The sequence below is a fragment of the Peromyscus maniculatus genome, chromosome 18 (assembly GCF_049852395.1).
Source record: "Peromyscus maniculatus bairdii isolate BWxNUB_F1_BW_parent chromosome 18, HU_Pman_BW_mat_3.1, whole genome shotgun sequence".
NCBI lineage: Eukaryota > Metazoa > Chordata > Mammalia > Rodentia > Cricetidae > Peromyscus > Peromyscus maniculatus.
The window spans coordinates 47,690,810-47,714,601 of NC_134869.1; the positions used below are offsets into that span (position 1 = coordinate 47,690,810).

Here is a 23,792-nt window from a genome sequence, read left to right on the forward strand (position 1 = left end):
AATGTACTAACATTGACCTTTAAAAAGGATTCATTTATTTCTATGTATGTGTACGAGTGTCCATATATCATGTGTGTGCACATGCCCTGGAGGGCAAAAAGAGGGCACTGGATGTCCCTGGGGATGGAGTTGCAGGTGGTTATGAACCACTGATGCAGATGCTGGGAACTGAACTCGGGTCCTGTGGAAGCCATCAGTTGCTCTTAGGTGCCCTCTCTCCAGCTCCTATTGGTCTTAAAGAAATAAAAATCCATTTGTGCTTTGTGAGAAATCCTTCCCAACTCCAAGGTCATAGGAAAACCTCCTATGCTGTTTTCTAAAAGTTTTATTTATTTTATTTTATGTTCATTAGTGTTTCACCTGCATGTATGTCTGTGTGAGGGTGTCAGAAGGCCTAGAACTGGAATTACAGACAGTTGTGAGCTGCCAGGTGGGTGCTGGGAATTGAACCCAGGTCCTCTGGAAGAGCAGCCGTTCCTCTTAACCACTGAGCCATCTCTCTAGTCCTCAAAAATCTATTGATATTTTTATTATAATGTGCTATGTAGATTCAATATAGATTGAAATGATATCTTTATAACATTCTAATGTGGATAATTGTCTCATATTTTAATTGTTGCTGCATCTGAGTTATAACTACTTTGAACTACTATTATCTGAATCCCATTTTTATTAATGTTCCAGAAAATGTATAGCCTTTGTTAATTTTGGTTGCCTTTTAAGATTGATTTCATTATTCATCATTAATGGTCATTATTTGATTATGATAAATATACATAGCATAAGCCTGACTGTGTCTACCATTTTAAAGTTTATATCCAAAGTGCTTTTCTGTGGTTTTCAGTACACCTGTATTATAGTGCAGCTACTACCACCATTGATCTCCTGTTCTTCTTTTCCAAGGGCAACTCATTACTCAACTCCCACCCTTCTGCCCTTCCAACGCTAAAGCCCACTTCAAGCCTGCTCCTGGGACCTCTTCTAAGAGGAATTCCACACAACATGTTACTTCTCTGACCGCCTGACACCCCTGAGGTGAGTGTGAAGAGGAAGTCCATTGTAGTTTTGGTCTGTGTTTCTCTCATGTGTTAAGATGCTTCCAAGAATCAAATTTGGGCTTTGTAATTTATCCTCTTGGTATACACGTTGTCCTTTTGGTCTTTATTTTTCCTTCTGTGACTTTCCTTGGAGATTTAGTCTGCGGCTTACACTTCCGGCACTGGATGCTTGTTACTGATATAAGTGCCATGGATTTGGAACTGGAAGTGTGTGGCATATACCCAGGAGGAATACATACAGGTGGATAGCTTTGTAGAGCCTGGGAGCTACATGGACTCTTTTGTACACGTCTATATGGAGCATATAGGCTGAGAACACTACATGTCTTTCTCTGAGGTTACAGGTTTCTTTCAGTCTGTTTTTTCCCTCTGTGGTCAAAATGTCAGAGGGATGGGGTTGGGGAGCCTTAGAACACAGGGGAAATTCTAGATGGAGTTATGACAGGCAGGGAGGGCAGTCGCTTTTGGTACATCAGAGATGAGTGCAGCCTTAGCTTGTAAACCAGGAAAAAAAAAGAAAGAATGGCCAAGATTCAGCCTTTACATTTTCCATATGTAGCACTATTTTCCAGACCCAGGTTATTTCTAGTTTGCAGTATAATTTGTCTCCTTGATTTACAAGATGTTCAGAAATATGGCTCAGTTCCATGTGGGTTTCTTCCCACTATCAACAAAGGCATTACACTATTATGTTAGTTTCTCTATTTACGTTTGTTTAAAGTTTACGAGTTAAATACTTTCACCATGTTCCCAAACAGAAAAGAAACATAGCTTATTTAAGCTGATTACTGTCCTTTGCCAGTTAACATGCTCTTTTGTTGTTGTTGAGTTTGAGATGGGATCACGATGTACCTCAGGCTGTTTTTGAACTTGTGATTCTTCTGTCTCCAATGTCAAATGTTAGGATTTTAGGTGAGTGTCACTGTACCTGGCTAACATGCTATTTTAACCCAGTAAATTTGTTCTAACAACTTAAACCCTATTAGTGTTTTATATAAAGAATGTGGCTGGGTGATGGTGGTGGCCCATGCCTTTAATCCCAGCACTGGGGAGGCAGAGTCAGGCGGATCTCTGTGAGTTTAAGGCCAGCCTGGTCTACAGAGTGAGATCCAGGACAGGCACCAAAACTACACAGAGAAACCCTATCTCGGGAGGCGGGGGAGGGGGAAGAAAAAGAAAAAAGAAAAAAAAGAATGTGTGTCTATGCCCATCCACATATTACTTATATTTATATTTATACTTCAGTTTCTTGGGTCTTTCATCCAGGATCTTTCCTTTCTCTTCTATGAGAATCCTTCAGAATTTTCTTCAGAGCTTGGCCAGCAATAAAATATCTCAGGTTCTGTTATGTTTAACATTTCTTTAATTCATTTCTTTTATTGATAGTTTTCTTGCATAGGAAAAATCTTCCAGATTGACAGCCTTTTGCTTGGTCAACTGAAGATCCAAGCCCAGAGTCTCTTGACTCTTCTCTTGTGTTTGAGAAGATTGTTATAAGTGTACGGGCTACTTCTGTGTCCATCTGTTCCTAGCATCTCTGAAGTGGCTGCATCTAACCTTCTTTAGTTCCTTAAGAAGTACCTATTTAGGGCTGGAGAGATGGCTCAGCGATTAAGAGCATTGGCTGCTCTTCCAGAAGACCTGGGTTCGATTCCCAGCACCCACATGTTGGCACATGACCAGTGTATCTCTAGTTCCAGGGGATCAGATGCCCTTTTCTGGCCTATGTGAGCATGGCACACATGTGGTCATAGACATAGTAAGCAAAACATGAAAGCAAGTCAGTCTTTTAAAAAATTAAGAAATGTAAGTACCTATTTACAATTTCCTGTATTGTTTCTTATGAGATTTGTTGGGTTTTCTAGATTTTAGGTTTAGTGTTGTTCAAGAATTCTGTAATTCCCCCTTTCCCCATCTTTTATGTCATCTACTTTTGGAAATATATATAGAACATCTTAGGTTAACTTTCTACTTGTTTAATGTTTCACTGTTTCTATTCTCGTTTTTCTGAGCTATATGACAGATTATTTATTCAGACCAATTTTCTAACTCACCAATGTTTGCTTCAACTGTCCTTGACCTGGTCACTGAATTCTTACTTTCTACACACACACACACACACACACACACACACACACACACACACACACACACACACAAGTTCCATTTATATATTTTAAAGATGTATTTTTTAATTGCATATGAATGAGTGTTTTGCCTGCATGTATGTATGCACACCTTGTATGTTCTTGGTGCTTGTGGAGGCCAGAAGAGGATGTTGGATTCCTTGGAATTGGAGATACAGCCAGTTACGAGCTGCCATGTAGGTGCTGGGAACTGAACCTGGGCCCTCTGTAAGAGCAGCAAGTTCTCTCAACCACTGAGGCATCGATCCAGCTCCCCAATTTACATGTTTTAAAAATCTGCATAGTGATTTTCCTAATCTCTTCTCCTTGATCGTATTTTCTTTTAGATTTTGGTTTTGGGAGCCAGGGTCTCTCTGTGTAGTCCCTGCTGCTGTGCTGGAACTCACTCTGTAGCCCAGGCTGGCCTCCAACTCAGATACCCACCTGCCTCTGCCTCCAGAGCGCTGGGATTAAAGGGGCGGACCACCATTCCTAGCTCTTCCTTGAGCATGTTTTCCAAGCTCTTAAAATGTTCTGACACAAGCTAAGACATTTATTTATATTTTTTTGCTAACCAATTCAGTAAGGGAGTATTTCTAGGCTGAGCTCTACTGTCTGCTCCTCTGCTGGCTTTTACTCATGATGAATCACTTCTTGATGTCGTAGCCGAAGCTACCTTTCTAGGTGTTTCCTTCTAGGGTTCTGAGTCTTATAGGGCTGTTGACTACTCTACCGGACCGGCCTTCTCCTTGCTCTGAACTTCCCCAGAGAAAGAGTTTCCTAAGGGATGAGCAATGCATGAAAGGATCGGTCATTGTTCCTCTCACAGGATCAAAAGCCAGATTAACCGGAAGTAAGAATATGAGAAAGGAGGAAGGTGCGATGGCGTGTACCAGGAGCATTGCAGAGGGAGAGGCAGGGAGCTCATTCCAAGTGTGAGGACACCTAGTCTGTTATATAGTCAGTTCTAGGCCAGCCAGCATTACATATTGGGACCTGTCTCAATTCCTCTTACTCCTCATAAAGAAAGAAAGAAAAAAAAAGAAATGCGCTTTTTTTTTTTTTTTTAAATAGGGTTTCATGTAGCCCAGGTTGGCTTCAAATTCCTTACTTAGTTGAGGATGACCTTGAACTTCTTCCACATCCTAAGTGCTAGGATTACAGGCATGTACTACCAAGCTGTTTATGAGGTGCTATCAGATACACCCAGGCCTTGTGCATCCTAGGTAAGTATTCTACCAACGTAGTTACATCCTCAGCCCTGGTTGGTAAACTTTTAACTAAATCAAGTTCTTTGCCATCTGTATTTGGGTTCAACTTAAGGAGGGATTTTCCTGTGGTCATAGGCCCACATGAGCTCTCATGAGATAAGTAGTCCCTTCCGCATTTGGTTACTAAGCTATTCCTACAGCCTCCCCTGGAAAGCAGGGGTCCCAGTGAGTGAGACTACCCAATGCTTCTGAACGCACCAACCTGTGAGGGTCATCTGGATCACAGTTAGGAAGAAACTGAGTGATTGCTTCTGCTACTTCTTCATTTGATAAAACATCCCAGAGTCCATCGGTAGCCAAGATCAGCACGTCATCTGCTCCATGCTCATATTGGGAGAGATCGTAGACTCTTACCTGAAAAGAACAGGGAGACTGCAATGTGAGAAGTGGAGAGAGAGGGTGGGTGGGTGTTATTTTTTTTTCTTTCGTCTCTAACCAAGCAGCTTCTGATTCCTTGCTTTTTTTTCTGGTCTGTCTTATGTTCTTTCACCCTCGATATCTGACTCCAGGTTTTCATTGTTGAGACTAAGATTGCACTTCATGCTTACTATTTTTCATTGACGCGCTACAAGGTACTTGATTTCATAGCAAGCTTTGTAGAGTAGGGAGCCTCTTTCTGGGACTTGCTTATAAACACTTAGGCCTAGTCCCAACTGTGAATGGGGCCCGGAAAGGACTTAATAATTAACAAGAAAGATATGAGTTGAAAATGTAACGCTTGAGAAGTGATGAGTTACACGTGGACATAGTGTAAGTCACGATGAGCATAGAGCTCGCCTGCTCAGCTTCCTCCGCATATATTAAGAACCATCCTTTTCCAATTGCTATAAATATAAAGTTAAAAAAAAGTAGATTCTTCCATTTTAAGAAACAGTCTGTCGAGGAGATGAAGTCCACTTGGGATTTTAAGAAATGGCTCCATATGTATTTATTAAGGACTAAAGGAGACACACTTTGTTTAATACATAATCTATTTGAAATATTCTTGCCTATTTCCTCTGAGGCACAATGGGTCACAACCCCCCCCACCCCCCCACCCCCGTAAGAATGAGGTGCTGATGTCACACTCGGGGTTGACAAAACCCAATCTGGGCGAGTTTACAAAGGACAAAAGCTCAAACTGCATTTCCAAAGCACGCCGTCGGACAGGACAGGTTTTCTACCTTTTCTCATCTCAGAGTCTAAGAAACTCGTTACAAGGGACAGACCATCCCTCGAAAGCTAGAAAGAATTAAGAAGCAAGTCTCCTTAGGGCGAGACTGAGTGCACAACAGGATGCTTGTCCTACCTGGACAGGGTTGGTGGGGGCCAGGGAGGAGCAAAGAGGAGTTGGGGGTTTCAGAGCCCCTCCTTCCTGATCTGCAGAGTCTCCCTGCTTACACTACTACTTCATGGAGTGAGGACAAACATCAATTTAGTGACTCACCAACTTCCCCTCTCTCCATTCCTTCACCCTGCGGGCCTGGAGAAAGCACTGGGGTAGGGGTGGGAAGAGGCAAAGAGAATGTGGCATAAGCGGCTGCTCTGCTGTCCCTCCACACTGCTTACACTGGTGGCACCTGGTCATCTCAGGCATAGAGAATGGGATTCTAGGAGGTCGACCAGATGGCTCAAATCCAGTCTTTGTTCTAGAACGGTTTGTCTAGGCCAGTGGCATCCCTCAGGGACTGGTCCTATGGGGAAGCAGACCACCTGGTGGGGTGCCTCAAACTAAAAGAATGCTTAACCTTGGTAAACCAGCTCAAATGAAAAGCACCCACAGGTCCAGGCTTCTCTGGCTCGTGGATGAGACAGTCACAATTAGCTAATGGCCCAGCACCTGACGCCACCCCCAGGGAAAGAAGACTCAGTGGCATACTCTGTCGGCTTTTAAATATTTATTTATTTATTTCCTCAAAAGGCATGCTTCCTTAGGGCTGAGCTGACATTCTGGAGAAAACACTGAGCCTTCTGAGCAAGTGGGGTTGGGGTCGGCAAAGCCTAGAAGGGGAGAACTTGAGTTTTCACATAATCCTTCCTCAAGCCATTCAGGTGTTATTTTCCTTCCATGGGAGGCAGCCCCCCCCCCCTGCTTTATTTTCGGTGGTTGCTGGGTGTGTCGGAGCCATGTTTCCACAAGTGTTCGTGTGTAGACCAGTCAGCCAGGAAGCCTGAGCACTTAGAGATGTAGGAACCGGCAGTTCTCTAGGTGATGATATCAGAGGTGCAAATACTTGGACCACACTTTGAGTAGCAAGGTCACAGGAGTCCTACTGACCCTGGAAATCAAGGACTCTCCAGACTCTGTGGTGCTAGATGCAATTAGTTTCCTAAGAGTATGGGAAGAACAGTACATGTCACTTCTGGGCTCCCAACTCCAAGTCCTACCTCACCATGTTAATTCCATGATGTGTTAAATGAGGGCTGGCTAGCTTTGCACTGGGGCTGATCAACATGGAGCTGCTGTGATCATCGGAGCTCCACCAAACAGGAAAATAGTAGGTAACGGGGGAGGTGGAGAACATCAGACGTCTGTAGCTAAGGGGAGTTTCCATTTGCTTTTCATTCCTAAAATCGATGCTTCCAGATCTGAAGACAATACTGTCTCAGGATCTACCCCATGAACAGGGTGCCCCAAGGGCTTCAAAAAATGCTTTTTGTTGGTCCAAGAAGTGGCAGGTTGATCCCTTCAGTCTGAAATTAGCCTACCCCAGTCACGAAACGGAAATCGGGCCAACAGAACCATGCGGGTTCATACCAACATGTTTGAAAATGCTGCTCTTCCATTCCATCCATAATTGGAATCTTCACCAGTTCTATTCACATTTCTACTTGCAGCTCACTAACGTGGTTTCATTAGCCAGCATGAAAAATCCCTCTCAATACCATTTTCCACACAATTTTTATGTAAATAATACAAAGCCGGTAGCAATCCCATCCCCTGAGGCGCTCCTCAATTAACAGCCTTTTAGGTTTTTTTTACTGCTATCCTTTGTTTCCTGCCCTTCAGCCAATTTCCAAAGGACTTTGCCAACTTTCCACTTACGGCTCATGTCTTGTCCATTAACCCATGATGCAGAACACTCTGTGAAAATGCTTTCAGGAAAATTGGACCGGCGTGCAAGCCATCCCGTTCTGCACCGACGCTTGCCAGCGACCAGGGCTTCGGTGGGCTAGAGTGATCCTTGTAGACCCACTTCTTCCCTTCCTGAAGCTGCTGTTGCTCTTTCTTAATCAGAAACCCCCCTTTCCCTCCCCTTCCTTTCCCTCCCCCCTCCCCCTCCCCAAGGTTCCTCTGTTCACTTCCTGAAATAGCTTTTCACGTTCCCGGAAGCCTCGCGTGAATCCAGTGGGCTCCGCGGCTCCGCAGCACTAAGACATCTGGAAGAGCATCACTCCAGGACCCTAAGGGTCGAGCTGCAAGGTGCATCGAGGAATGAACACCTTGGGGGAAGGAGGCTGAGTGCTCCTAATGGCTGCCCCTCCTTGTTCCAATCTACAAAGAGAGCCTTGGGAGTCCAAGTCAGAGTGGTACACGGATGTTCTTTGACTTAAGAAAGGGGTTATGTCCTGAGCGACTCCTTGTTAAATTGAAGACGCGGCAGGCTCAAGATGCACTTAGTACACATAACCTATGATACATCACCGCTGAGCAATTCTCTCTCCTGTGGCTGTGTCGGCCCAGGCACTGGGTCCCAATGCCACTGCCCAGCACTGGGTAGAGAATATTATTACATATTACACTTCATCCTGCTAGCCAGGTGAAAGATCAGAATTCAAAATACAGTTGTATACCGCCATTGAATGAATTGGTTCCAAATCAAACCAGCCAAGCCAAAGGCCATCTGTTATCTACACAGCTGAGGGATCATGACTACCGATCTCCTGGCTACAAGTACCTCTGGGCGTCGGCTGCCGCTAGGAGATAGAGCTGATGGACTCCTCTGCCTTGATGACCTACGTCATCATCTAACTACAGACCCGTTCATAAGACACTGGTTTCATAGTGTGATCCAACAGGCGTAGCTTGCTGACACTGGCATGCCCAAATCGTTACCAAAATGCAATAGGCTCTTTATGCAGAAGTGGGAGGCTCTTGCATTCCCCTCTCCTATACTCAAGAAACACACTCAGTGCATGCTAAGGGGAATGAGTTGGAGGACAAGAGTCTTGGCTAACATGCTCTGGATGAACCAAAATGCCGACAGCTCACAGAGCTCCCGCTTTCCGGCATTTAGAGACGGCCTTACCGCCATCAGTGACACCCACTCGACACAGAAGCATGTGTCTCTTTAATACAGTTCCTCCAGTTAGTGCTTGGCTGTAGACCGCTGCGCTTCAGCATTTGTGTGCTCTGTACCCCCTCTCTGTCCAATGACTGATGGTTTGGTGGCATACTAAGAGATCACAGTACTGTAAGAACTGCAGCCGACTCCACTTTCTCACAAGTCTTTGGGACTTTATTTGAGCTAGGTCTCCCGTAGCCCAGGCTGGCCTCGAACTCACTATATGTCGTTGAAGATGACTTCGAGCTTCTGATATTCCCGCCTTGACCTCATGAGTATAAGTGCTGGGATTACAAGTATGCACCACCATGCCTGGTTTTGTGCAGCATTGCCGTGCTGGGGATTGAACCCAGGGCCGTGTGCCAGCCAGGCCAGCACGGCCCCAGCTGAGCTAGACAGCCTGAGATCATTTCTTTTTTAAACTGGAAAACAAATTATGTTTGCTCTGCCCTTCTCGCAAAGCTGCTCTGGAGATCACGGGGGAGGGGAACTGAGTGGATGACCGCCTTCACGGCTCTGGTCTCAAAAGTGGCAACACCAAGGTTAGGCTGCTGGGTGGGAACTAAGGGATGAGAGCGTGCTCCGGGAACCTGGAGTTCCATTCCAAAAGTCTCATTTACGATAATAATGATGAGGACTCCCAAAAGCGTCACTGCCGAGAGAGCCAGAGTTAGTTCAGAAGATAAAGACCGCCAAGGGTCAGTGGGAAATAAAAGCCGAGCAAAGTCTCATACTAGCCAATCCCAAACCGGAACTTATACAGTGCTTGTACCAGAAGACACACGCCAGCCTTTCTCCTGGTCCTATGACTCAAACAGATTGTCTTAAGATGGACACTGGGTCACGCCACCAGAATTCTCTATGAAGAGCCAGGTGTGGAGACTCAAGCCTGTAAGCCTAGTATTTGTGGTGCTGAGGCAGAAGGATGGATAGGAGTTTGGGGCTAGCCTAGGCTATGCAGTGAGCTCTAGGCTAGCATGGGTACAAAGTGAGACATCTCAAAAAAAAAAAAAAGTTCTAAAAGATGAAAATTCCTAGTCCACCCTAGAATTAATGCAACATTTCTGAAACTGTGAGTCACGACCCTGTAACTAAATGCAGAAATTGTGAAAGATCTGGCAACCACAGAGGGGCTGTGAATACACAGCAATCTAAATTTAATCCAAACTTTAACCTGCAATTAATCAATCTAAGTCGCTTTGCAGAGCACGCAACACCTGCTGCATTGTGTGACTCCATCACAGCTCTGGTTCTGAACACACAATATATGCTCTTACACTATACATACTATCACACCACACGTGCCAGCCAAAATGCCCTACACATCAAAACTCAGATTAGAGACTGCTGCATGCTATGAAATTCAGGGGTTGTGTTAACTGTACACACAGTGTTTTCTGCTTGTATAGAAACATAATGATTTAAGTGCAGAGAACAAAATGTTCAATATTTTTTGTGCCATCATTCCTTACAATGTAAATGTCAAACTAGTGTATCTTTGGATTGTATTGTGATATAATATTTGAGTATAAAAACTGATTTTTCAATTACTGATGAGAACTTCATTTAAAAAAACTGTTATATAAGTTTCAGTTTGGGAGGGAGGCAGACTTTCTAACAATTTCTGAAGTTGCCCTAAACCTACTTCTGCCATTTTTCCTTACTAGATATTTATGTGAAGTAGTGTATTCTCAGGACTCTAAGATCAAAATATTGATCAACTCTGGAAAATGCTGCAGACACCATGTTCCCTCTAGTGTCAAAAGTTTCTGTGTATGATGTGTGCATGTATATGTCATGTGATGTATATGTCACATGAATACAGGTGCATGCATGCCATGATGTGCACATGTAGGTCAGAGGACACCTCAAGTTCTATTTTGTTTGAGACTGTCTTATGCCACCATTAAAAAAAACAACAACAAAAAACCCCCAAACAAACAGAAAGAAAAAAAAAGTATCCATGAGTTGCTTTGTTTTCCCTCTGAACACAGGGAATCCACTCTTGGTAAGCTCTAACAGCTACACAATTCTGGGAATTCTCACCCTCATTAAAGATATAACAGTAAACTAATTATAACTACAAACTTAAATATTCAAGTAAATGTCCATTAATAATAATAATAATGATGATGATGATGATGATAAAAAAGCTGGGTGTGGTGGCACATGCCTTTGATCCCAGTACTCGGGAAGGCAGAGGCAGGTGGATGGATCTCTATGAGTTTGAGGCCAGCCTGGTCTCCAGTGTGAGTTCCAGGATAGCCAAGGCTACAGGAAGAAACCCTGTCTCAAAAAACAAAGAAAAAAACAAACAAACAAAAAACAAAACAAAACCAAAACAAACCAACAAAAAAAATTCTAACCAATTGCTGGAAGCTTACATCCTAATCGCCCCTTGGAGAATTGTACAAACACAAGACCGTAGCTGGATTGCAAGCTTGCTCTTCCTTTGTATCTAGACCGGGCTGCTCCCAGGCCTGCTCTGAGCTAACGTCCACTATACCGGAGTTTAATTACCTTCTTTGCAAATCTGCTTTTGCAGAGCAGATTTCCTTTCTTAATTCACTAAACAGCTAACTCATCAACTTGTATCAGTTTGCTCCTTATAGATGGGTGGGCATTACCCTAGCTATCAAGCGTTCATGGCAGGGGTGGTACTTTACAGGAACATCCTGATAAGAAGATTCCAAGATGCCCAGCCACGAGTCCATCTCTTCTCAGCAGAACACCTTCCCTGCAAATCAAGTGACAGCCTCCGTGTGTCCCTCCTTCCAGGAGCACTGGTCTCAACGAGATTCCCGCTACCATCCGGATGTTGCAGTGGCATGCGTCTGGAACTTGAGCGGCCAGCGCTTCTGAAGCTGTGAGATGCTGCCTAGGATCCTCAAACCACTTGCTCTGGGGACAGTTTCCTCTAGGAACCAAGCTGCCCTGGTCTGAGGATCCAAGACCATTTGGATATACCGCATGCTGCCCCCCGGGGCTAAACTCTCTGCCGAGAGTCCACGCTGACTGCCAGCCTCCTGAGCAATCACCTTCAGCCTAGCCTTGTGTTCTGGTGCCGGACAATCAGCACTTGACTGGGAGCATTCAGGGGACTCTGGGAGAGAACCACCCAGTTAGAGCCAGTCTGTGGACCACAGAATCATAAACATTTGTAACACGGAACCATGAAAGTGAATAGCTTGGAAAGTGGTCTGTTTACAGTCAACAGGGGCAAAAAGGTATGTACAGAGAAAAAACACTTCCAGGGCCACGCTCTACAGCAGCGGTTCTCACTTTTCCTAACGCTGCGACCCTTTAATACAGTTCCTCATGTTGTGGTAACCCTCGACCATAGAATTATTTTTATTGCTAGTTCATAACTGTAATTTCGATACTGTTATTAATTGTAATATAAATATATTTGGAGATAAAGGGTTGTGTCAAAGGGGTCATAACTCACAGGTTGAGAACCGCTGTTCTACATGGTTAAGATGGAACACTGAACTATCTGGAATTTTTTCATTAGTCCACGTTACTCATTATTTTTGCTTCTGCCTCTCGGCAGGTAAATAGTAAGAAAGTCATCACTTGGTAGGGCTAGGAAAAGTCTAGAACTGTCTATGGGGTCAGCTCAACCTGGGCTAGAGGAAAGGAAGAAGTCTGTGATCTGCTTTCAGGGCTGCCCATGAATCCCAATCTAAAGCTATACTAATTAGGAAGTTATTTTGATTCTAGACTTCTATGTCTGTTTTAAAAACTGGTTCAAAAAACTCATAAGGAAAAAAGATAAGAGTATTTTTCTTCTCCAGACTCTAATAATTCTTCCTTTTCTTCAGGCTAGAAAGCAAAATGTTATGTGTGTGTGTTGGGGGACATGGTACTTGGCATTATACCTGGGGCCTGACATATACTAACTACATGCCAGCCTTTGAAACCATGGGAAGGCAGGATCGTCCCTTTAACCAATGAACCATACCGCCATTCCTGTGCTTAATAAAATAAAATAATTTTTTTTTTTTTGTAAATCAAATCTAACATCATCAGGTGAGTTCTTGCTACATGACAGGAAAAACAAAACAACTCACAGGTATGACTCCTGTGGTCTTCACATTCTCACCCCAACTCATTTCCTCATGGTCACAGTGCCAGCCGCACAAGGACTGCCCTGTCTGCCCTCATCTCCTCCGCCCTGAAGAGCTCTCCATCACATCGAGTTAGCTGAGCACTCCCCTGTGGCTTCGGGTCCAGCCTAGTAGTAATCAGGCCCATTAGACTCATAGTCCTTTACCTAGTCTTGCAGACACAGCTACTCTGTAAGGCAAGTTTTATTTCACACCGAACACACTCTCCCTTCCTCCTCCTCCTCCTCCCCCTCCTCCTCCTCCTCCTCCTCCTCCTCCTTTTTGTTTTTCGAGACAGGGTTTCTCTGTGTAGTTTTGGAGCCTGTCCTGGAACTCACTCTGTAGACCAGGCTGGCCTCGAACTCACAAAGATCCACCTGGCTCTGCCTCCCAAGTGCTGGGATTAAAGGCGTGCGCCACCACCGCCCGGCCCTTACCTCTTCTTGTCCTACTCACTCTCTGTTGAACCATTTTTCCCCTCCTTCATCCCAACTCCTATCCGTTAGGAAGCAAGCGACAAGGTTTATGGCTAATTATTCCTCAGCTAGTCTCACCTCTACGTGATTCTAATTCCTGGGGGACACATTCCCCTCATGGTTTTTGTTTGTTTGTTTTATTTTGTTTTGAGACCCGGTCTCTCTTTATATATAGCCCTGGCTGCCCTGCAATTTCTACTTAGGACCACACTGGCCTCCAACTCAGACATCCACCTGCCCTTGCCTCCTGAGTACCGGAACTAGAGGTGCGCGTTATTATGCCCAGTATGCATGTAAAAAAATACATTTTTTGTTTGTTTGTTTTTCTCTTTCTATCATCTGAAGATAACTACCCCTTAGAAGACCTGAAGACATCCGTGGCACACAAATGTTCTTCGCCTCTCTAGATTGTCCTCACACAATCACAGAAAGCTTTCTTTGCCATGGAACAACCACCTCCCCTTCCCACGGTAGCCTAGAATTATTTCTGTATAAACTAGACCGCAGAAGCACAAAATAGAAAATCCTGCTTTCCCTAAATGGGAATTGTAGCTTGGAGCACAAAAAGTCACCAAGAACCAGAAGGGGATAGATGTTAAAATGTCAATGGAAGGCCGTAAACATCCTTTGTGCTTGCCTGGGAAATACCAGCGCTCCCAAACACATTCCCTTTGAGTGCGAAAGTGGTCACAGGAAGTGTGAGACAGTCTTCCAGAAGCCAGTACCAAAGAAGGGGAGAACATTACTGGTCATCATTAACCACACCAGACCTCCCGCCAGCGATTTCACTGATGCTCTTGTTTGTTCCTCCCCATAATCCACCGGTGCAGGCCATGCCAGGCCCCGGGATGAAGGAGAAGCAGCTGGGGTCCTGCTGGACATTGGGGGGGGGGGTAGGTCTCAGACTCAAGCTCTTTGTCCTTTATGAAAGGATGGCTTGGGATGAGGAAAGCAATATTATCTAGGTTAAAAAAAAAAAAAGTCCCAGGCATGAGCTGAATGAGTGACTTGGAGTTATAAGAAACAGCTGACAGACTCCTAAAGCCAGAGAGGAGGAAGGAAGCCGAGAGGAAACGTGGCTCAGCTCGCTGTGGTTCTGGCTGGCTGGACTAGAAGACAGGACCGTGGAGCGGGAAAGGGGGTTGTCTCTGCAGAACAGGCCCCCAGACAGAAAAGGGCCTTGTTCTTCCACGAGCCCCAAACTAGGGCACCGTCTTGGAGCGGAGGCCGGAAAAGAAGAGTGAAATTAGGCAGCCTAGCTCTACAGTGGGCCTGTCACGGGGCCCAAAGGGGTGGGGGAGCAGAGAACATCTGGGAGTCCAGGTCCTAGGCTTGTGCCAAGCTGTCTGGGTGACAGGACACAGTGTGTGTGCTTGGCTGGAAGTTGGAATGGAGGGCTTGGGCGCTGGTGCCCGGGATGTCACAAATCCTCTCTCTTCTGCGCTCTTCAGGATGCTAGGGCACAGTTTAGCCTTAAGCTTCCTAATTAGGCAGGAGGTAGACCTGGCTGGAGAGAGTCGGGGTGGGGGAGTGGGGGGGTGGGGGTGGGGGTGTAGCTCCCCACTCAGTCACACAAAGAAAGCCAGGTGCTGTTGACCAGGGAGGGGAAACGTCTCCCACAGTCCCCTGTAGCCTGCTGCTAGCAGCCCCCCCCCCCCCTTCTCCTTTGGCAGGGCCTCTTGTGGAATTCAGGTCTTGGCCAGAAATCTCTGCTTCAGACCCCAGAAGGTCTGAGGGGAGGCTCAGGAAACCTGGCCGCTGCTCTTCAGGTTTGGCAAACTCAGGCTTTTTCCAGCGCCCTGCGTTCAGCAAAACCGAAAATGTGTTTGGCTAGAAAGAAAACCCTTCTCTAATTTTTTAAACCCCTGTGCATTTTTTTTTTGACATCAATTTGATCCACATGGTTTTGATTTATTTATATTTAATTCGTCAAATCAAATTAGGAGTTACAATGATGAATGGTAACAATGGTAATTTCCAAGAAGGGTTTTGAGCCCTTTTTCTTAGAATTAAATCACATTTCTTCACCTCCTCCTCCCACTCGAGAGCCCCAGTCCTTAAAACTACCAGACTGAACTGGATTTGAAATTTAGAACTCAAATGTGAAATCAAGACCCATGCTTGGCAGAGTTGACGCGGAGCCGGGAAATATTTGGAGGAAGTCAGAGAGAGTGTGCTGGTGGGGTGCTTGTGAGTGGAGGGAGGGAATGAAGACAGTGGGGGGGGGGGGGTCTGTGCTTCTCCATTAGATGGCTTAAATGAATTAACCTGCCTTTCTGGGATCCCCACAGAAGCCGCATAGCCATTTCTCTCTTGGGTATGATTTTATCACCATCCCCTTGAGGGAAGGGTTTTAGCCTTAAGGAATAGAGATGGGGGGTGGGGTGGGGTGGGGTGAACGACCTTTTTCTGTTCTAACCTCCACAGTAGTCAGTTCAAACTGTTCCCCTTCTCATGGTACGCCCCCCCCCCCCACACTCCCCCTTGACTCTGGCTAAGGCCCCTCCATCTGGAAACATTTAAAATATGTACAACAAATTTAATCTTGTGCAAGAGATCTTGGTATATACACTACATATCCATTAAGCTAAATTGTCGGCACGCAATCGCATTTTACACAGTTCTGTCTGGCCTAGGTTTACATACACACAGAGGCCATTCCTGTCGGTCCCAATTACCTTTCCTGACTACACCATCATCTTCGGCTGTAGTCTGAGGCCAATAGTATTTCTCCGAGAAACTCTAGCCACTGAGGTAATAAGAGCAAGGGTTGATGTTCAAGACAGAGGTGTCCTCTAGAGAGCTCTAGAACCACTACGTGGTGAGTCACTCTGACCCTAACCATGGACGTTTCTTGAGCTCAGCTTTCGCGACTGTGACCCTGTAACTCATTAGATGTGGGCTGTAAGCACCAGTGTGTTACTTGACAATTGTACAACCTTGGGGGGAGTTATTTATTGATTTTTTTGGCGAGTCTCAATGCCCCAGTGTACAGCATGGGTACAATAAATGTTTACGTCACCGCTCTCTTTGGAATGAGCTGCTGCCTTGTCAGATCCTAAGGATGATGGATGGGGCACGGGGAGACCCTAAAAGTACACACTTTCAGTGAAACACACGAACCACGCTTCTGACACCTGACCTGAGCATGATGGCCCCAGCCAACGATCAGCCCCTCAGAACGCTATTCTGAAAGGCCTTTGCAGAGTCGGGGTTTTCTAAGGCTAAGGGCGGCACCGTTTTGTCTGGATGCTCTAAAGTCTAACTGCACAGCGATCGTCCTTCAAACCCACACTACGCCACTGTCCCCTGTTCATAAAGAACGATCTGCATGTGTGCCTGGGGGAGGGAGCCTGAGAAAGACGTTTTAAGGCTGCTGGAAAGAGCAAAAATGCTTAATTAGTGTTTCCTGAGATCCCCAGGGAGGCTTCTGGAAAGTACAAAGGTGAGGGTGCCATTAACATGTCGGATGAATGCCTTTCCCCCCGAGGGGGAAAGTACGGTTTTATGAGCTCCGTTACAAACCCCGTGCTCAGTGGAGTTCAAAGGAAAGAGTTCAGGGTTCAGAATTTATTACTCTCCTCTGGCGAGAAGCAGCTTTAGCGGTTATTCCCCGGTCCCGATGTTGGCCAGGGTGGAGGGATTAGGAACTCCAGGGGACTTTGGATATTCTGTCCAACTGTGGTCCTCACTATGAAGAACTGTTGCCGGAGTTCAGAAAGAAAACACCTGTCCACGGGCTCTGGGTGTGGACTGCTACCATTTTTTTACTAGGCCAACTTCATGTACAACCCCAGGGTCTGTCGGGAAAGGCGTCTTTCAGGCCTAATGTTTGTGCCTAGCCATTTCCATGCCGGCTCCAACTCTGACACTCTCAAAAAGAATTGTTCGTGTTTAGAGTTCTGCTGGGGAACTGGGGGGCCTGGATGGCTGTTTGTGCCCTTGGAGGATAACAGAAGGGGTACATGGTCTGAAGGGCAAACAGCGGACCTGGAAGTTACCTGTAGCCTTTTATAAAAGGGAGTCAGGCCCAGCCACTCTCCTCTCTACAGTGTAGACGTGTGGGTGTGGGGCTGGGCTGCTTGTGACAGCTGGAACGTGGCTAGCTAACTGAAGAGCAGATCTTCTCTCCCAGGGTTTTGCTGAGGTGTGTCTGCAGGGCTGTTCATTCCAGCCTTACTCTTGTTAAGCCTGGTCATTTAAATATTCGTTTTGGTAGACACCAGAAGTATGCCTTCCAATATAACTAAACACCGCCTTTTTGGGGTTACTCTGAGTGAATTTATGGTTTCCCCAAAATCAAAATAAAATAGCACCTACTGAGAAGGGTCAAGCCTCACAGCTACAGTCCTACGTGGTTGGGAGGCCAAGACAGGAGGATCGTGAATTTGAAGTCAGCTTGGGCAATATAACAAGACCCTTGTCTCAAATTCCCTTCCCCAGCACACACTAGGCAGGGGTGTAGGGATGTGTGTGTGTGTGTGTGTGTGTGTGTGTACACACGGGGACAAGTGCGGTGTGCATATCTCAGTTGGTAGAGCATGCAATGAACTGTTACTTTCACTTTACAACTTTTCCCTAATCCTGGCACCTATTCTTGGGCAGAACATGCAGATGGAACTATGGCTATACACTCTGGACATTCCCAGTATAACATGGGGCTTTAATAGCTCATTTTTCGAGGTATGGCAAACAATGCTGGTTTCTTTTGTTTTCTTTTTTTTTTTTTTTTAATTTTATTTTATGTGCATTGGTGTCTCACTTGTCTGTGTGCCTGGGTGAGGGTGTTGGATCCCCTGGAACTGGAGTTACAGACAGTTGTGAGCTGCCATGCCTCTGGAAGATCAGCCAGTGCTCTTAACCTCTGAGTCATCTCTCCAAGTTGCACAACGCTGGTTTCTGACTTGCCTTGTCTCTACCACAGAAACTGGGAACTAAAGTTATCTCTCATCCAACCTCCTCTACAGCTAGAAGAGTTATGCGGTTTTAATGAGATTTAAGTGAGCATATGTAGGGAGGGAACCTGTCCCCACACTTTTCCTGAAAACATTATGCTTATGGGTGCAGGAGGTATCCACGGGGCCCTATCCCTAGCTGAAGAGCTACTGGAAGCTGATGGCTGCTGGGGGAGAGAAAGGCATTTTGCTTTGGGGGTATGGTCCCCAGCATGCTGTTCACCCTAACGGATGACCGGACACCCATGTACACATGGGCGCCACTAACTAGACTCAGTGGGTTATTTAAAAAAAAAAAATGGAAAGAAGCTGGGTGGCGGTGGTGCATGATTTTAACCGCAGCACCTCAGGAGGCAGAGGCAAGCGGATCTGTGAGTTCAAGGCCAGTCTGGTCTACAGAGTGAGTTTCAGGACAGCCAGGGCTACACAGAGAAACCCTGTCTCAAAACCGCACCACTGCCTCCCCCCGAAAAAAAAAATGGAAACAAAGAAAAGAGGAAGATATGAAGTAAGGAGTGAAGGGGACATATTATGGAATAGGGAACTGGGGAGGGGAGGCTAGGCATTGGGGAGCATTGATCAAAATATATGTGTACATGTATGAAATTCTCTGAGAATAAATTAAAAACAAAAGACAAAACAAAGCCTAAACTCACAACAACAAAAACAAAGTCTTCTTATTGTGAAAAATCCATCTCTAAACCATCATTACATTTGGTTTGTTTGTTTTCTGGAAGAGGGTCTCATTATCTAGCCTTGGCTAGCTTGAAACTAACTCTATAGATCAGGCTGGACTCTAACTCAAGAGACCCACTTGCCTCTGCCTCCCAAGCACTGGTATTAAAGGTGTGCCCCACCATGCCCCCACGACATTTGATTCTTGAGACAATCTCTCTAGGTAGACCAGGCTGACTTGAACTTTTAGTGACATTTCTCCTTCTGTCTCCTAAGTGCTAGAATGACTGGCATATGTCACCATCCTTGGCCTCATACCATTTCTAGAATTGTAGGAAATACAGTAGGATCTTTTTTCAATAGACAAAATGACAAATGCATTTTTTCAATGAACTTCTCCAAATGACGCTTGAATGACCCAAGTTCCCTAGTTAACCACAATCAAGTGAGGTGATACATAGATGAACTGCTGAGCTACAAGGTATTGAGAAAAAATGCCTCAGAAAATATTTCCCTGTGTACATGAAAACAAGACTTCCATCTGAGGAACAGAAATCAGGATGTCCCCTTAGTCCAGTGGTTCTCAACCTTCCTGATGCTCTTTAATACAGTTCCTCATGTTGGGGTGACTCCCAAACATAAAATAATTTTTGTTGCTATTCCATAACTGTAGTTTTGTGACTATTATGAATCATAATGTAACTATTTTTGGAGATAGAGGTTTGGCAAAGGAGTTGTGACCCACAGGTTGAGAACCACTGTCTTAGGAGATACATGGGCACTAAACCACAGAGAGAACTGGATGCTGTGGATGGAGATGAGGGCCCTCCTGGCAAGGCTAGATGTAAACAAGCATGAGAAGCTGAAGGTCATACGCGGTAGCTGAGTTCCTTTGGTGTGTGCCGGGGAACAAAGATCTGATTGAAAACTTAGATCAAATGCAAGTCTGGAAGGGCAATCGGAGTTAGGCTCTGCTCTGAGCCACGGGGTGCCACTGAGGACCCCTGAGACACGAGGAGTCAGAACAGCCCTTTGGGAATAGTCACTATGCAATAAGTGGGAGGAATTAGAGGAGGTGATGAGGAGGAGACACAGTTCACTAAGTAGGAGATGGTGAGGGTATGAATCCAGGTAGTCGAAGTGAGAACAGGGTGACACCGGAGACATTAGTACATGGAAGTCATGCTGGCTATTGTTTGGATGTGGGGTGGAGGTCAGGGAAGGCATAATGCACAAAATATTTTGTTGTACAAAATAGAAACAAGAAGTTCACGTGGTACCTCTGGAGCCGAAGACAGGAATGGTTTTATGTAGATGTTGGAGTCATGAACCTTCAGGTCATGGTCCCCAAGTCCCCTGGTCACTCCAATAGTCGCCATTACCCGGGCCTAGGAGTATAAACAGAGAGTTACCAGCAATGCACACAGTGACGGCATCCTGTCCCGGTTCCTCTTGCTTATCAGTCTGTGCTGTTGGCTGACAACTGGGATGTGTAGTATTAAAAAGGAAGGGCTCATCAAAATCACGGCTCTATCTTAGGCTTTACTTAGGTTTCTCTGCTCTGCCTTTACCTTTCTTCTGTAGAGCCTGGAGTGAAGAGCCCTGAAAATAAACCGTAACGCGTGGATCATCTACAGCTGCCGAAATCAGTTCATACTAAATCAAGAGCATCCACCCACCCATCCACCCATCCACCCACCCATGATCCATCTATCCAAACACACTCACGCTACAAGTATTCGCTGGATCCTAGCTACATCCTCAGCAATATCAGAGGCAATAACAGAGGATGAAGTGGATCTCAGGCAGCTCTTGTCTTTGCAAATCTCAACTATTAAGTTTTATGGCTAGAGAAAATAAATCTTTTAGAGACTCCATGACCTTCCTCAATGTTCCTACAGATTCCCTCTGGGTGGAAAGGAACAGAACGTCACTAGTACATCTCTGCCTTTCTCTACTTGTTTATAATGGGTTATGGAATTAACATATTGCATTAATATCTACACTGTCACCTTAAATATCTCCTAGAGCATCTAATGTGCACACACTACATGGAAGGGACACAAGGCTTCATCTCTACTATGAAGAAACTTGGTAGAGGAGGCAAGGGGTACAGATCCAACTAATATATAAAATGTACTCAAGTTCTGGAAGGCACACAAACAATGGGATATGTGAATTTGGAGAAAACAAAAATTCTACTGAGATGTCTCATGGTGGAGGCAATACTATTTGGTGCCAAAGATGGACAGTATCAGACAGGCAGACACAGAGGGAGAGACTGCCTGTCAGGCTGAGGGATGTGCAACCTAATGAATGGCGTTAACATTATGTCCCCAATAATAGAGGCCATGCAATGCTGCAGTTCAAAGACCTGAGCTGGGATTTTCCTCTGTGACTTGAGTAGCAAGAGTGAATTCCTCAGACAGGCAAGGGTGAAGTAAGTAAAAGCAGCAGCACTAAGTTCAGGACAGGAGGATAGACACTTGCCACCAAGTGACAACCTAAATTTGATCCCTGGAACTCATACAACAGAGGGAGGGAGAGAGAGAGAACTATAAGTTGTCCTCTGACCTTTACACAGGTGCTGTAGGTTCATAAGTAAATAAATGTAAAACAAACAAACAAAAAAACAAAGAGAAAGAAAGAAAAGAAAAACCCATCACAATCTAATACAGTCTGTCCACCCTTGTCTCTTTGAAGAGCCATGGATTTGTGGTCGTCTCAAGTCAGAAGGTAGACACGGTTCACGGTACTGTAGAAATGAGACGATGATATTTTGGGGGCCGGGCTTGAAACAGATCTCATACTGAGGATCAGGCTGGCCCTCAACTTACTGTAATCCTCCTGCTTCAGTCTTGAGCCACCATGCCGTGTGTGTGTGTGTGTGTGTGTGTGTGTGTGTGTGTGTGTGTGTGTGTGTGTTGAGTACCACAGGACTGTGTGGAGATCAGAAGACAACCTCAGGAGTCAGTTCTCTCCTTGCTTCTCCATGTGTGTGCTCTAGGGACCAAACTCAGGTTATCAGGCTGGGTGGCAAGTGTCCTCACCCCCCTGAGCCATCTCACTGACCCCCATGACACATTTACGGTCCCAATCCAAAGGGTATTAGAAAAGAGACGACAGGGATGTGAAGCCAGGGACCTGGGACCAGAGAGTCTTCAGAAGCCCTCTCTGCTGGGCTGTGAGGCTGGACAGTTCTGGTGAAGGAGTGTTCAGCTTGAAACGGGCACGTTCCAAGTCTCTTCACATGGCCCTTCTGCCCTCTCCCTGCGAGAGCAGCTTCTCTGGCTGGAAAAACCACGTGCCTGCGTTTAGAGCTATTGGAAGGGACTGAACGCGTTTACGCGTATACAGGTGTTACCCACACGGATACTTAGAAGAATTTCTGCAAATAAAAAGTAACAGCTGTGAAAAAATACACTGCTCTGCCTGAGTAGGAGCTTGCAAAGGGCGGGGGGGAGACTCCAAGAAACCAAGGAGAGCTCAGACAGGGATGGTGTACCCACTTTTCCTTCAGGGTGGGGTAGAGACGTGTCCGGTGGTTTTCCACGGTGCCAACGAGCGACAATGGCAGAATTCACCCATCACTCCCCACAGGACTGCCTGCCTGCCTTCGTGAGCCGACTGAGAGGCTTTAGGCTATCTTGGTGAATCAGATGTTGCAATTAACCAAACATCTTTTAAATCTCATTGTTGACACTGCACTTCCCTGAACAAGACCAAGCCCGCTAAAAAAATTCCAGCACAGGTCGGGGAGGTGCTCTGCAAGGCTTGCCCCTGAGAGAGGAGTTAATTGGCAGCTCCTGAGGATGGCTTCACACCGCGAACTTAAGGGCAGCATGAACTGGATACTATTAAGTGGGTTATAAAAAAAAAAGAAGAAGAAAAGAAATGAAGTTGGGGGTGGGGTGTGTTGGAGAGGGTATGGAGGGCAACTGGAGAGGAGAAATGGAGTGATGGGTATCATGGTAGACATGTATTCGATTCTTAAGAAGAACAATTAGTTTTGAAAAACAACAACAATCTCAGTGCTGATGCTAGCCTTCTAAGGAAGACGGCAGTCCATTTTCCCATTCAGGAGAGCACATGGAACATAAGCGAACAGCTTACTCAGTGCTTCCACATGTATCAAAGCCAGGGACGGGGGTGGGGGGGTAAAAGTGGGGGTGGGGGGCTACACGGACGGACAGTACTGGGCCCACACTAGAGACCTTGCCTTGATAATCTTGTGAGTCGTTTCTTCTGAATATAAATACTATCTAATACTGGTAAACAATTCGCTTGAAGAATCTTCTTACTGGGGTCACACTGCCCACTTCTAATTGAACCTCTTAGCTCTGAATGGAAACAGGCTGTGTTCGTAGGAAGTGTTTAAATGGGTATGGGATCAAAGGTCAGTTATCTCAACAGTAGCATCTGGACTTCCTCTGAATCTGCTCACAGGTCCCATGTCTACAGCCTTCTTTGAGTTCAATCATGCCATTCAGCGTTTGCTTCTGTCAGGGGCGCTGGGACCCAGTGATGGTTTTGTTATCTCCGTCTAGGCTACTGATCCTGTAGTGTGATCACAGTGACACTCTGGAGTCCCTTTGATGGTTGGGGACAGAGTAGAAAAGCTGGCTTGCAAAGTCCGTTTGTACGTCAGTGGTGGCACAAAAGGACACTAGCTGAGAGCAGAAAGCCAGAGTTGCACACCAGTGCTGTCCTCTGCCGGTGTGTGGTTCTGGCTGGGCGGCTGTCACCTTGAAGTTCCGGCTGCCTAGCCCACCACGTAGAGGTGACCCAGCCAGCTTGACTGGCCCTCTGAACTGACATCAAGTTATAAAATAGGACGATGCGTGTGGAAGTGGCTGT

At 45.7% G+C, this 23,792-nt stretch overlaps 1 protein-coding gene across 2 annotated transcripts in view; it reads right to left on the reverse strand.

The window, feature by feature from the left end:
• Ppm1h (protein phosphatase, Mg2+/Mn2+ dependent 1H) overlaps positions 1–23,792 on the reverse strand; it is a 269,105-nt gene that overhangs the window by 18,173 nt on the left and 227,140 nt on the right. The window contains exons 8-9 of one of the 2 annotated variants that reach the window (XM_076554165.1): positions 20,216–20,323; positions 4,654–4,809 (exon numbers count right to left, since the gene is read on the reverse strand). In XM_076554165.1, the coding sequence (XP_076410280.1) occupies positions 4,654–4,809; positions 20,216–20,323 (264 nt within the window). The remainder of the gene's footprint in view (positions 1–4,653; positions 4,810–20,215; positions 20,324–23,792) is intronic. The other variant, XM_042263421.2, reaches the window with a different exon arrangement.